Here is a 13,566-nt window from a genome sequence, read left to right on the forward strand (position 1 = left end):
TATTAATACGTGGAATGTGACTTTGCGTTTTAATAGTTTGTAAATAACATTGTTTTTAGGATATTTACTATAAGTAAAAATTGATTATTGTGGAAATAGAATCATCATAGACAATTTCGAGGTCAGAATTTTTAAATTGTTAAAACAATATAGGCAGAAAAAATTGAGGAACAAGGCTTTTTTCAAGTTTATATTAAGTTAAAACCTTTTATTAACGTAAACCAATCACTAATAAATCCTACACTATTACAGAACCATGTAGATACGCATACAATTCTCAGATCTAACTACCCAAAAACATGACAATCACAAATTCCAGGTTACAGTATTTTCTTTTTATGAAATTGAAAATGAAAGTGTCTGAAGGTAGAATTAATTATAATTAAACAAGGAGCAAACGTTAAAGAGCAGCTCTGCAGTGGCAAAGAGTATGAACCCACTACGGAGACTGAAGAATCAAGCGCAACGTGACTACCTACATGTACTTTCATAGCCTAGAAATTACATCACTTTTATGACAAAACGTGCTTCCCGCAACCAAGTGGGGCTGCCAATGCTTGGCAGCACCTCGCTAACTACCAGAAAAGAACCTTGATCATCACTAGTACAGGCTGGAACAAACTTCTAAAAATTAGGTCACGCATGCTTTAACAACCAAGTCGCGTACATGTCGTGTCATAAGAAGTAGTCGGGCGTACGCCGGGTGACATCTGGTTCACCCCGTCTTGGAGCTGGTTCGAACTGCGACAAATCCAAACCACAAGCATCTAAGTTAGTCTATATTGAATCCGCATAATTCAAACACCCATCATCCGAAGAAAAATAACCAAGTATTATTCCAAGAGTGTTAAAAAAAAGCCAGAAATGTTACGACACATGTGTAAACAGAAACTCTTCGGTACGTGATGTATTGCTATCTGCTTATGAATAAGTACTTGGTGACCATCAAACTAACATGATGATATGTCTAATGTAGCAGTTTGGCTAAGAATATGCTATTCTGATGATTTCGTGCAAAGAATTAACCTGGATAAATGTGTGAGCCATGTTGTCGTGGACTTCTAGTATAGCGGCCATATTACCTGCAATATGATATGCCAACATAAATATATTGCTATATGAACTGCGTTATATATATATATATATATATATATATATATAGACATATTCACACGATATTTGATAAACCTTGAATACGGGAGACACTTGTCTGGCATTGCTCTGAAAGATACGGAAAACAAGCTAATACATGAAAATTTAACTTAATAAGAAGAAATGCCACCAAGAAAAGTCTTAACTAATTCGAATTACCAGACTACAGAATGAAGGAAACACTGAAAGTAAATACACCCAAAAGTAATTACATGACACAGATCCTCTCAGAACTTCAAGGTCACACGGTGGTAGAGGCTGTGCTAGACTCGGTTGCAACAAGGAGCAACAAAATGCCACTATTTGAAAAGATAAGAAACACAAACGGAAACCAGAGAAGGAGAAAGGCATTACCACAGCGATAGCAGTAATTAGGTGCGCTGAATATAGTGACCACCTTTTGTTCCTGAGTACATGAAAGGTAATATAAGATGCTAGCCATCACCAAACAGCCAGTGACATTTTCCAGCTTAAAAAATAGAAAGAAAAACCCATCCAAAGCAACATAAAAAGAGAAAGTGGGAATATATGTGAGAAACATACATGCCCCCAATTGTAACCCTCCATAACTAGTTGGTGAGCCCTTGCAACAAGCTTAAGATTGTTGTTGTGGTTAAACTGCTCCGAAATATCCTGCAAAAATTCAAGATAATAATATTCACTCATGCACACACACACACACACACACACATGCAGTGAGCTTTGCTTAAACACGAGATGGAACAAAAAACTTTAAAATAGTTACTAAAGGTGACTAATATGAACACAGTGAAGCACATATACCTGACCAAAAGTGTAGCCAGCACCACGAGGTGAAATGCCCCATCCACAACGGTCGTCAGGGTCGGACCATAACAGATCACACATCGGACCCTCATGTGGAACTTCTTGCACCCTATCCAGGTCACGAATGTGATCCAATGAATCTATGCTTGGCGACAACCCTCCATGCAAACAAAATATCTCTGACTCAACCTGTTGATAAAGTTTCAATCAACAAACCCACTTGGTAATCAACAATATTTACATACTAACCACTTTTGAAGCATACACTATTGAAATATACAGAACATCTTATCATACTGCATTCTTCAACGATGAGCCAGAAGAAACCTTACCAGGGCAGTCAAAGGAAAATAATCAAAAAGGTCCGTAAAAATCTTCCAAACGTTGGCATTTCCATACCTGAAAGCACATCATGTACTATCACTACAAAACGCCTCTCTGAACTGCTACAAAGCCAATTCAAAAAAGGAAAATACTAGGGGAAATACTGGAGTTGCCTAGCAGCATGGGAAGAACTACTCCATTTCACAAAGCAATAATGAGGGAAAATTTTAAAAATCCAAAAATCGCGTGCCTTGAATGAGGGAAATTATTCAAGTTAGATAAGGCAAATACGTAATCAAGTTCAACTCACTTTCGAAGACACTCGTCATAGAATCCGTACACTTGAGTAATCTGCTCCAAGCAACGTAAAAAATCATAAACACCATTAACTCTGGGCTACAATATCGAAAAAGAGTATTTTAAAACAACCTGAGGCAGAATTATGATTGCAAAAGACATAGTTATAAGTATGGAGCTTCTAATTCAAGCGGTTTTACCTGCCGACTCTCATGGTTTCCACGCAAGATGGTTATACGGTCTTGGTGCCGAACCTTCAATGCCACCAAAAGCTGTCACAGTCCAACACCCGAGTCATAGGTAGCCACGATTACATGCACTACCAACATGACCACAAAGTACAAAGCTTGTGAGGCAGAACATGGCGAAAACCAAGGGTGGCATACACTCGTAGTACATCAACTCCCTCTACAATACTCCATGTTAGTAGAGGTTAGTTCCGTATCAAAGCCCTCATCATTGACATACCAAGTACGAGGCATTGAACCCTGACTATATAATAAAAGAAATGGGATACTCACTGTAGCCGTCTCGACAGAGTAGTAACCTCGGTCAACGTAATCGCCCATGAATAAGTAGTTGGTATCTGGGCACTATCATAGGAAACAAACTCACTGTGGGCATCACATGCATTTCTTGCACCTCTGCTGCTGGACTAAATGTAATTGTACAATGTACTTGAATAAACAAAAGCATTTAACTAAAAGTGATCAAATGAAACACATCCAACAAGAGGAGGAATCGAGGGAAGAAAACCAGACCATTCCTCCGATCCGAAATAGCTCCGCAAGATCATGGAACTGGCCGTGTATGTCTCCGCATATAGTAACAGGGCACTTCACAGGCTGTTTCAACCCAACCAAGAGTCATAATGAACTGTTAGCTTGCTGAGGTAATTAGTCACCTTGCAATCTAAGCATCCTTCCATTAATCACCATAAAATTCAACTCTAAACCATGTCTTTGACTCCGCCCGTAATGAAAGGATGCGAGTAATTAGCAGGCTGAGCATAGCTACTTTGAAAAGCACAAACCTGAACATTGTTCTCTTCCATCAAGATCTCCTTCGCCTTCTCGCACAATGCTCTAACCTGGATTACAACTCTAACAACCCATCAGATATCCCAACTGAATGATTTTTATGTTCCTGCAATCTTCCAAGCATGCAAAGCACCAGTGAGGGAAGAGCTACTGGAAGTGGTAGGAATAAACCTGACATAGTTTTCAGAAGTTATTCAGACCTACCAAAATTTATCAATATCTGTCTTATAAACCAGAAAAAGTTCTACAGAATTAGAATCCAGCAATCACTGAAACAGTTGAATCTACAATACACTACATCTGAATATTTGACTCCCTATGCGGTACATTTGTTGCTTCAGATGACTCCAGCAACAACACCAGTCTCGAAGATAATCAACCCCTACATTTCTTCGCCCGAAAAATCACATGGGGAGGGACTACGCAAGTTGAGATTGAACAAATCATTCTGCGGAGATATCTGCTTGGTTAGGACGGGAATGTTAACCGGAACGTTAAAAGTGACCCTCATTGTGGGAAAACAAAGGGTCTCCCACGAGGACACACCCTTTTGAGGTGTACAGTCCTCCACAGGCGAAGCTCTTAAACCAGACATATGTACGCAAGCGCCCTGATCATCCAAGGCGTCACTTCCACCCAAGAAGCGACCACGCCACCCCAACTCAGAAAACAAAGTCCAGGAAGCATGCAAACAGACGTCCAAGCGCGACATTCGAAGCTGATCCACAACTTACCAACCGGCAATAGAAGACCTAACCCAAAATTCTAGCTGAAACGGATTCGCAACAACAGATGATGCAAGAGCAAGGTGGACGAACCTCAAGCTCGGGCAAAGGCTTGCATTGTATGAGCTGAGCAATCTGTGCGTCCAGCTGCCCGTGCACATTGGACGATACCGGAGGGACACTCATGTCGCCCCCCTAAGCTGCTCCACTCCACCGGGCGCACTCGTCCCTGACACCTCGATTGCGCAGATTCCGCACAAATGCTTCGAAACTCACACCGCTCCCGACCTTCCTCGACCGTATTCTATCACTAGGGTCACTGTGAAACCCACCTCGAAGGCATAAAAACGCAAGCGGAGCAATGTGAGAGCGCGAGAGTGCGAGAGAAACAGAGGAAGGAGAACAGATTCAACTCTCAGCTTTGGACACACTTCTTCTTCTGGCTTCAGGGTTGTTGCCTGGAGACGACGGCTTTGGCCCGCGCGGGCCGGGTCGGGCCGGGCCCGGGGGTTCCACATGGCGCCACGACCCAGCCCGTGTGAGTGTCACAGGACGCCGGGTTGCGCACGGGAACGGGTTCTCACCAGGCCCACCCGGCCCGTTCCTCCACGCATCTCGACATTCTCCAAGTTTGTAATTAATTTGTTCCTTTCTCATTATTGGGTTCTTTTTTATATAAATTGTGAAAATAATTCTTTGATATGAAAGGGAAAATTTTAAATTAAATAATATATATATTTCAAAAAATGATTTTTTAATTGGTTACTTGTTCGATTGTTGTGTAGGTTGCATACTTTTAAGTTGAATCTTATTTTTATGAATTGTTCAATTTTATGTGGAAACTAATAAAATCTTTATTAACTTTTTGAATTTTGATACTTTCCGTGAGAGTTTATCTTTTGATATTCTGAAATCAAATTTGATTTCTCAAAACTTAGGAGTAAAAAATAAATAAATAAATAAATAAAGGTATGTGTTTTAATAAATTAATCTATGCATGGTATTATAAATACATTCAGTCAATGACCAAGATTTTATTGTGTTTTATTTATTTATCTTTTGATTAGGCATGCTTTGTGTCCTAACTTTTGATTCTACTTTTGATTAGTCATGCTTTTTGGATTCTGATTCTACTATATTTTATTCTTAACTATCAAAGTTTGAAAAATATTTGTTACACAGCATGAAATTTTGATATTGAAATCCTTAAAAATAGTGTTCATTCTCTAATCAAATGGAACAGTGTTTGACAAGGCACAGACAAAACAGTTTGCCTAAATTACCTTTCGTATTGGATCATAAATTATTGCATAAAATTTTAAAATTAATTGTTAGAGTGGAAACAAAACCATCAAAAATAAAATTTTATTCTTGAAATGTGAATTATCTACAATTCGTGAATATAACTGTGTACCTTTGATAAATACTAGCATTAGAGGTCCTATGTTTGCTGTGGGAGTAATATGTGGAAAGGAAGCCAATAATGAACAACAATCTGCAATATAGTTGTCACAATGCAAACAATATAATTAAGAAATATTAACACGTATTTTTTCAATACACAAGAAATATGAGACACAAATCTCATGGTTAAGATTTGTGAATTGTTTCAAAACTTTGTATATGTGTAGGAAAATCCCGTGAGTTTTTTGAAGGAAAGATTAACAATAATAATTCAATTCACCGGACCCTTCAGAAATATCCATGGTACCTTTTCCTCATTTCCATCATCGCAATTGATGTGATATGTTATGATAGCAGAGTATTGTTAAGATTTCATTTAGTGTGCGGATGTGTTATTAGCAATGTTTTTTTTTTGATATGAAAGAGTAACCAACTGCATCCAGATTTGACAGGGTAAGGACATAGAAGTTGCAGTGACGTGAACACATACCATGACATTAATGCATTCAAGAATCCTTGCACTCATCAGACTCAAAAATTCTTTAAGCATTGGGTATTTGATTTATGATCACATACTCAAAAAACGAAAGTCAACCATGACAGGCACCAGATCAACGAAACTCGTCGTAGACTTGAAGTCCAACAAACTATAAAGGATCCAAAAGAGCAAAAAAAACACAAACTAAACACAAAACATACTACAAAGTAAGAATGGATATCATACAGGACAACAACTGATAAGGATATTGAAGGGCCCTGACAACGGGATCCTCATTACTTAGTACACACCAAATGCCTGTACAGAGTCATTCCATCAACACCACCAGCCGATCCTGACAAGAGCCCGGTTGAACGGCTACACTGGTAGATCCCACACCAGCCGAGTTATTCTCTGAAAAGAGTATCCAATCAATGACTATCATTATAGACGAACCGCTGGTCCGCCTTAACTCTAAATCGAAATTCCGCTGTCATCATAGCCCTGTAGTTGTACTGACTTGCTCTGCAATTGCTTCAATACATAGGAGACGTCTAGTGAAAATAATCGGCCACGTAAGGACTATTGACAGCAATGACACCCCAATCAGAGACTCGGCTACACCGCGATATCAGAAAAGCATGACCGCTCGACGAAATAAGAACACATCAAGTGATGATGTGGCGGTTCTGGCAACATCCAGGCTGCTAACACTCGGCAACATCATGCTAAACTGAGGAAAATCTACATAATTGAGTGCATGGAGGACAGATTATCCAAAATGGCCCTAAGCATACTTAAAAAACCAATGACCTCCGAAAGTCCGACTATAAGAAGTAGTCTGGTGTACGTCTCGTCACGTCTGGTTCGCCTCGTCTTGGGGCTGGTTCAAACTGTTCATTCAATCATGAAAAATAAGTCACGAGTCCGAAAATAGCATATTTGGATGCAGTCAGCAAGACACGCTGAATTAGAGAAAATTAACACCAATGAAAAAGATACTTCACAAAAATAAAACGTAGAAGAAAACTCCCGTTTTACTACCAAAACATTGCATTTAGTTCCATATTCCTCACTAAATGTTCATTTCATGGTGGAAATGTCTTTTCCAAAATTGCAGTCCTGTACACATGATTTTTTCGAGGTAGATGGGATTCGAGGGACGAACCTGAATGAAAGTGTGACCCATGTTGTCATCGACTTCCAAAATAGACGCCATGTTCCCTGCAAGCAATAAAAAACAATCGATCAAATTATATAACCCCAAACCAAATATAAATGCTTCCAAATATTACAAATAAATAATACGAAAAAAAGAAAGAGCAAGGAGCGTACCACAGCGGTAGCAATAGTTAGGTGCACTGAAAATGGTGACCACCTTGTGTTCCTGCTAACACAAAGCCAGAAGCACTTAGATGTATATCACAAGTGAACAACCACAATAACGTAAAAAATGATAACATGGGACTCAGCACCGGAAAAAAAAAAAAAAAAAAAAAAAAAAAAAAAAAAAAAAAAAAAAAAAAAAAAAAAAAAAACTTACATGTCCCCAATTGTAACCCTCCATAACTAATTGATGTGCCCTTGCGACCAACTTCAGATTGTTGTTGTGATTGAACTGCTCAGATATATCCTGCACGCAATTAAGAGTAGCATCAGCAACCACCACAAGATATGATAAGTTATATAACTGGTCCATCTTCGTCTGAATCTTGATTTAGTGAACCACTTGAGAACCATACAGGTACATTGGAAGAGGACAACCACCTGGCCGAATGTGTAGCCAGCACCACGGGGAGAAATGCCCCAACCACAACGGTCATCAGGGTCAGACCAAAGTAGATCACACATGGGGCCTTCATGTGGAACCTCTTGAACTCGGTCCAGATCACGGATGTGGTCCAAAGAGTCTATGCTTGGTGACAACCCTCCATGTAAACAAAATATCTCTGATTCTACCTGGAGAAAGAAATCCAGATCAGAGTCCACATCAATGATCGAAGCTCCATTGAAAACTCACCACTGATCTGCTTCTTCTGTTTTTTAGTTACATAACTGGCCAATAAACTGAACACTTCCGACTGTGCTAAGCAAATCATAACGAGATACTCCTAATCCCCAACTCCACACACAATACAAGAACTTGATGACCAGAGTAATGCGGACAGCCTGAAAGATAAAACGAGAACACCTGCCAGTTGGCACAAAGCGTAAAAGAACCTTACCAGTGCTGTCAGAGGAAAATAATCGAACAAATCAGTAAAGATCTTCCATACATTGGCATTTCCATACCTGCATGAATAACCAGGATAGAATGATTAGATTAGGTGGCCTCATGACAATACATATCATTAGTATGGTTCAGGTTGATATACTGATCAGATTGTTGGAAGATAATTGCAGATAATTTCAGTTAATTTAAAGATTTGTGCCGTTAATAGTTTGAGTCGCACAATCGTAATGAAATCACTCAAAAAAGAATTAGAATTTTTAGACTTACTTCCGAAGACATTCGTCATAGAAACCATATACCTGGGTGATCTGATATAAACACCATAAAATGACACATCAGGACCTCAATAAGGAAGAGCATTCTTTGATGGCCAAAGCCAACCAGAATGGCAACAGAAAATCCCACCACTACAGATAAGATGCTACGAAAGGTGTAACTCAAAAAGGATGAGAGTTCCGCCAGTGTCATGAATCCAAAAAATTACCTGCCGACTCTCATGGTTACCACGGAGAATGGTTATGCGATCAGGATATCGCACTTTTAAGGCCACCAGCAGCTGTCGGTTAAAAACAACGGTTAAAAATCTGCTGCTATCGTCGGAAGTTATATCCACAAAATGAAGACTCTAGCAGCGTACAACTGAAACGCAGCAGTGGAGTAACATTCGTTGATAATAGATGGAAGAATTCCTAAAAAGACTATCAAAGGGAAAATGGTCAAACTGTATGAGATAAAAACTTACTGTTGCGGTTTCAACTGAGTAATAGCCGCGATCCACATAATCCCCCATGAACAAGTAATTGGTATCTGGACACTATCACATAGCAACAAACTTCAATCAACACAAAAATCCTCTGAAAGATATCGAACAGGAAAAACAAGATTGTAAAATTCGAGAACACTCTTGAGCTTTTGAGAGCTTCCATAAATTAACAAACTTGCGGGCTACTAACAACAAGAGAATTATTGAGAACTGACCATTCCCCCGATTCGGAAGAGTTCAGCAAGATCATGGAATTGGCCATGAATATCACCACAAATTGTGACAGGGCACTTTACTGGCTGTTATCTCCCATCACCACCACAGAAAATTTCCAGAGTTTTGGGTCAGATACGCATCCTGAGCGTGCTGAACCATAGCGTGAATATAATATATAATTTAAAATAAGTAAATAATAATAATAATTTCAGGTGCGAACCATAGTTGATAGACCCCTTCAAATCTAAAGTTTCAACAGTACACTCAGCTAAATTTCAGATTCGATATGAGGACATACTCATCGCATCCTGCTGACCTAAGCGATCTCCACAATTATCTATTACTTCAAAAAAGTATTTCCTACTAATGGGCAGATTAAGAGTAATGAGAATGATTGATAGGAAGACAAGTACCTGAACATTGTTTTCCCGCATCAAAATTTCCTTTGCCTTCTCGCATAATCCTCTAACCTGCAAGACGGATCAAAAACTCAAACAGAATTCTCCGCATGACCAATTGCTCCACAAGTGTCTCTAGTCACTACCGAACCCTCTAAAGAACTACAGAAATTCAACACTACTATCTGAAATATTAAAATTAAGAATCCCTACATATGAACGTCTAGATCAGATATGGCCATGGCTGACTCAAAAACAGACTCTATATAGCATATTCTTTACATAAATAAATAAAAAATACGTGAATACTTTGATATACGAAGGGCAAAATCTCGGAACAGATACAGGTTACAAAAGATTGCAAATGAAGGACGACACGCACGTCAATAATCGTTTTAAAATATTGCTATTATTTTATTTTATTTTATTGTAAAACTATTCTGGTGAAATTGATATGGCCCAAATTTAGGTGTTGCATTGGCCTCTCCAGAATATGCTTCCATTTCTTTTAACATCAACCTGATAAAATGTTCTCGTTGACATGTGATCTTCGCCCTCGATGGGGGACAACTTACGAAAGGAAGAAAATCGCTCACTGTGTGTCACAAAATTCGAAACTATAGATTGACAAGTCACAAAACCAAGTTCGATTCAGCTATATCATAAAGTGCAAAGAGCGAGTCATCGAAGACAGTCACCGTCACGCACGACTTTCAGAAGCATAGGCTATGATCAGTCCCACTTAACACAAGAATGTACTCTCAGTAAAAAGAAATCGTAGCGTGAGCAAAGTTGAGTTATGTAACAAAATGAGACAATCTCCCAATATCCCCACCTACCATTTCAGGAAACCTATAGGTGACCCAGGAGGACTCGGCTGGTTGCGAATATCATCGAGCATGTCATGTCCAAATTGAAGAATCGCTATCGAGTAAATAGTACCACAAAGTTCAAAATTCTGCTATCTAGACAACCTGGGTCTAGGGACCAAACTAGCCGGCTTCAGTTGGCACATTCCATAAAGTCCCAAACCTCCCACTCATCTAGTTCTTTAGACACCCAAAACGTAAAATACGAGAACGAATGCGCTAAATGGCTCAAATATCCGCTCAAAAACTGGCAGAAGTTCCTTCCCGAGTAAAGGGGTAGTTTAAGACCCTATGTAGCTACCGTTGAACTAAGGCCGAACACTTCGAGACATCTACGCACAGCGAAGAATTAATAGGAAATAAATTCACCCTAGCGCATGCTCATTTCGCCATAACGTTTTGGTTAATGTAAACTCCATATACAACAAGTGTCCACCTACAAGTAAAAACTCAACCTTTGGCAGCCAAGGCATACCATCATCGAACTACAGTTCAAGATTCTCAACCTCCAACCATTCACCAGATTTACTCTTCAAATCAACAGAAAACTTAAACTCCTCCTGTCGCAACACGTGAGCCCAGTCGGCAGAAAAACGACTCCACAACTTCATCCGCTTAGGCAACAACAACAACAAACAACAACAGCAGCAACAACAACCAAGACGGAACACCGCTTCACGTACCTCAAGTTCGGATAAAGGTTTGCATTGTATGAGCTCAGCAATCTGTGCGTCCAGCTGACCGTTTGAGGATACCGCAGGCACACTCATGTCGTACTACCGCTTCCCTCCCTCCCTCCCCCCCCCCCCCCCAGACTATCGCACTCTCCGCGTCCCGCTCGGTTTTCTGGCTTAAAAATCGCTTCACCACCTTGCGAAACACAAACCTAAACTGCAACTGTAAAGCTACAACTCAGGTGCAACAGACGAGAAAAGAACGAGGAGAGGTAGTGAGAGGAAAAACAACGACGAGAAGAGCCAAGCAACCCTAGAGCATATCATAGTTCAAACGGGAGAAGGGGAGGAAGAAGAATAAGACGAAGACGAAGACGAAGTAAAGAGGAAAGAAGGCAAATTGGCGACAGGCCAGGCAGAAGTCTCCCTGAAACCACTCGGATGGACGGGACGGGACGGGCCGGGCCCGGAGACACAATCTCCCGCCCCTTCCCCGCCTCCCATCACCGGTGACCGGAGCCCGTGTTGACACAGTCAGGCCGCCAGCTAGGACTATTATGAATTCTCCAGCTGGACAGTCGACAACCCGCTTTTGGCATCGCTGGCTTCCCCTCGTAAGTCTATTCCTGTACATGTCTCTTCATTCTGAGTTCATGTACGTATTCCAATTTTATTATTTTTCTTTCATTTATTTTACTTTTTTGAGCGGATATTTGAGCCAATTAGCGCGTTCGTTCATGTATATTCACGTATGAATACTGAAAGAAAAAAAGTGTGTGGGCGTGTGTGTTTTTGTGTGCCAATGCTGAATTAGAATTTGGGTACTATAACTTTGCAATGTTCCCATTCCATTACTCTTTTAATCAATTTAATTTGCACACGATTCTCCATACAAGTCATGGTCATGTTCGCGGAATGTTGACTTTCTCTTAAAGTATAGGTAATTAGATAAACTAGGGAAAGTGTTTATATTGTTTTTGACATATATTTTTACTAAGTTTGAATTTTATTTGTGGGTTTCTGTTAATGTCTTGTCTTCATGTCTAATATGTGTTACAAAAATATATTGCTTAAGTTTCATCTTAATAGTTTACCTGTAAAATCTCAAAAATAACGTATAAAAAAATATTTAAAAATAAATAAATAGTGTGTTCATGAATTAAAATCCAAGAAATGGTATCCACTAAGTTAAGTGTTTTATGAATGATTGAATTCATAATGCAAATCATGATTTATTTTTAATGAAATGTTACGTTTCCTTGTTCACAATTTGCAGATTTATAACTTGTACTAAATACTAATATATTTTTAAACCAATGAATGCTAACGAAGTTTTTGTTTTTCAGTTTTTTCAAAAATTTAACTTTTAAAAGTTTATTGTAGATTTTGTTTTTGTTTGTTTATAAATGATTCATAAGTTATGTTTTTTAAAATTATATAATTTCATAATTTAAATAAAATATTTGGAAAAAAAAACAAGTTAATCAAGAAAAAATGAACACGTGATAAACAGCACATCATTTTGCTTTAAGACACAATCAATTTGGCTGAAATTGTTGAGCTGATTTGTAAAAAGCCAGTTATATTGAAAACAGTTGTTGAAGTTTTGCTGTAAGATCAAAAAATTTATATACGTATATTAAAAAATATTTTAAAATAGTGTGAAAGTATTTTTCAAAATTTACATAATAAATGCAAAAGTAATACACTTTTAAAAAAAATATAGTTATTGAAAAGTTACAAATTTTTTTCTTTTGATTATCTAACTATATTCAATTCAATAAATACATTTATTTGGTCTGATATCTCTCACGGTATGCTTTATGCAAGAACAATCGTGTGCCATCCAGAATTGAATCTCACAAATCATCCTTGTTCGAAATTACTTCTGATATCCACTCAAATCACAAAACGAAAAAACAATAAATGTAATTTACAAATCAAATTATCACCTAGTTCTTTAGAAAGAAACCTTGGTGTCTTTCTCAAAATCTACAAAAAAAAATTAAAATTAGAAAAAAAAAACAAAACAAAACCAACACACTTTAAAATCTCTGTTACATTGACCAAAACTATACAATGCAAAACTATACAATACAAAACATTTAAGTATCTGGATTTTATTTATTTAATTAATTATTTGAAATTTTAATATTAAACCTAGTTTATAAGCTATGAAGTTTTTGAATTAAAGTTTGAATGTTTCA

The 13,566-nt window shown here is 38.3% G+C and overlaps 2 protein-coding genes and 1 long non-coding RNA gene across 3 annotated transcripts; 1 reads left to right on the plus strand and 2 right to left on the minus strand.

The window, feature by feature from the left end:
• Positions 1 to 357: 357 nt before the first annotated feature.
• On the minus strand, positions 358 to 4,738 carry LOC112277143 (serine/threonine-protein phosphatase PP2A-2 catalytic subunit). Its single transcript, XM_024509160.3, has 12 exons — positions 4,418 to 4,738; positions 3,593 to 3,649; positions 3,321 to 3,404; positions 3,081 to 3,152; positions 2,760 to 2,831; positions 2,573 to 2,613; positions 2,271 to 2,337; positions 1,936 to 2,127; positions 1,696 to 1,785; positions 1,507 to 1,558; positions 1,027 to 1,082; positions 358 to 741 (listed from the first exon to the last, which is right to left on the minus strand). Exons 1-12 carry the CDS (start codon positions 4,508 to 4,510, stop codon positions 676 to 678), a joined length of 942 nt encoding a protein of 313 aa, XP_024364928.1. The 5' UTR covers positions 4,511 to 4,738; the 3' UTR covers positions 358 to 675.
• A 924-nt stretch (positions 4,739 to 5,662) lies between these two features.
• On the plus strand, positions 5,663 to 6,789 carry LOC149986304 (uncharacterized). The gene is made up of 2 exons (XR_016500814.1): positions 5,663 to 6,031; positions 6,332 to 6,789. It is a non-coding gene; the product is annotated as an uncharacterized LOC149986304 (long non-coding RNA).
• On the minus strand, positions 6,467 to 11,745 carry LOC112277397 (serine/threonine-protein phosphatase PP2A catalytic subunit). The gene is made up of 12 exons (XM_024509618.3): positions 11,369 to 11,745; positions 9,832 to 9,888; positions 9,418 to 9,501; positions 9,182 to 9,253; positions 8,924 to 8,995; positions 8,707 to 8,747; positions 8,432 to 8,498; positions 7,974 to 8,165; positions 7,750 to 7,839; positions 7,542 to 7,593; positions 7,375 to 7,430; positions 6,467 to 7,099 (listed from the first exon to the last, which is right to left on the minus strand). The coding sequence occupies exons 1-12, from the start codon at positions 11,453 to 11,455 to the stop codon at positions 7,034 to 7,036; spliced, it is 936 nt and encodes a 311-aa protein (XP_024365386.1). The 5' UTR covers positions 11,456 to 11,745; the 3' UTR covers positions 6,467 to 7,033.
• Between the last annotated feature and the right edge of the window lie 1,821 nt (positions 11,746 to 13,566).

The sequence above is a fragment of the Physcomitrium patens genome, chromosome 25 (assembly GCF_059467195.1).
Source record: "Physcomitrium patens ecotype Gransden chromosome 25, ASM5946719v1, whole genome shotgun sequence".
Taxonomy (NCBI): domain Eukaryota; kingdom Viridiplantae; phylum Streptophyta; class Bryopsida; order Funariales; family Funariaceae; genus Physcomitrium; species Physcomitrium patens.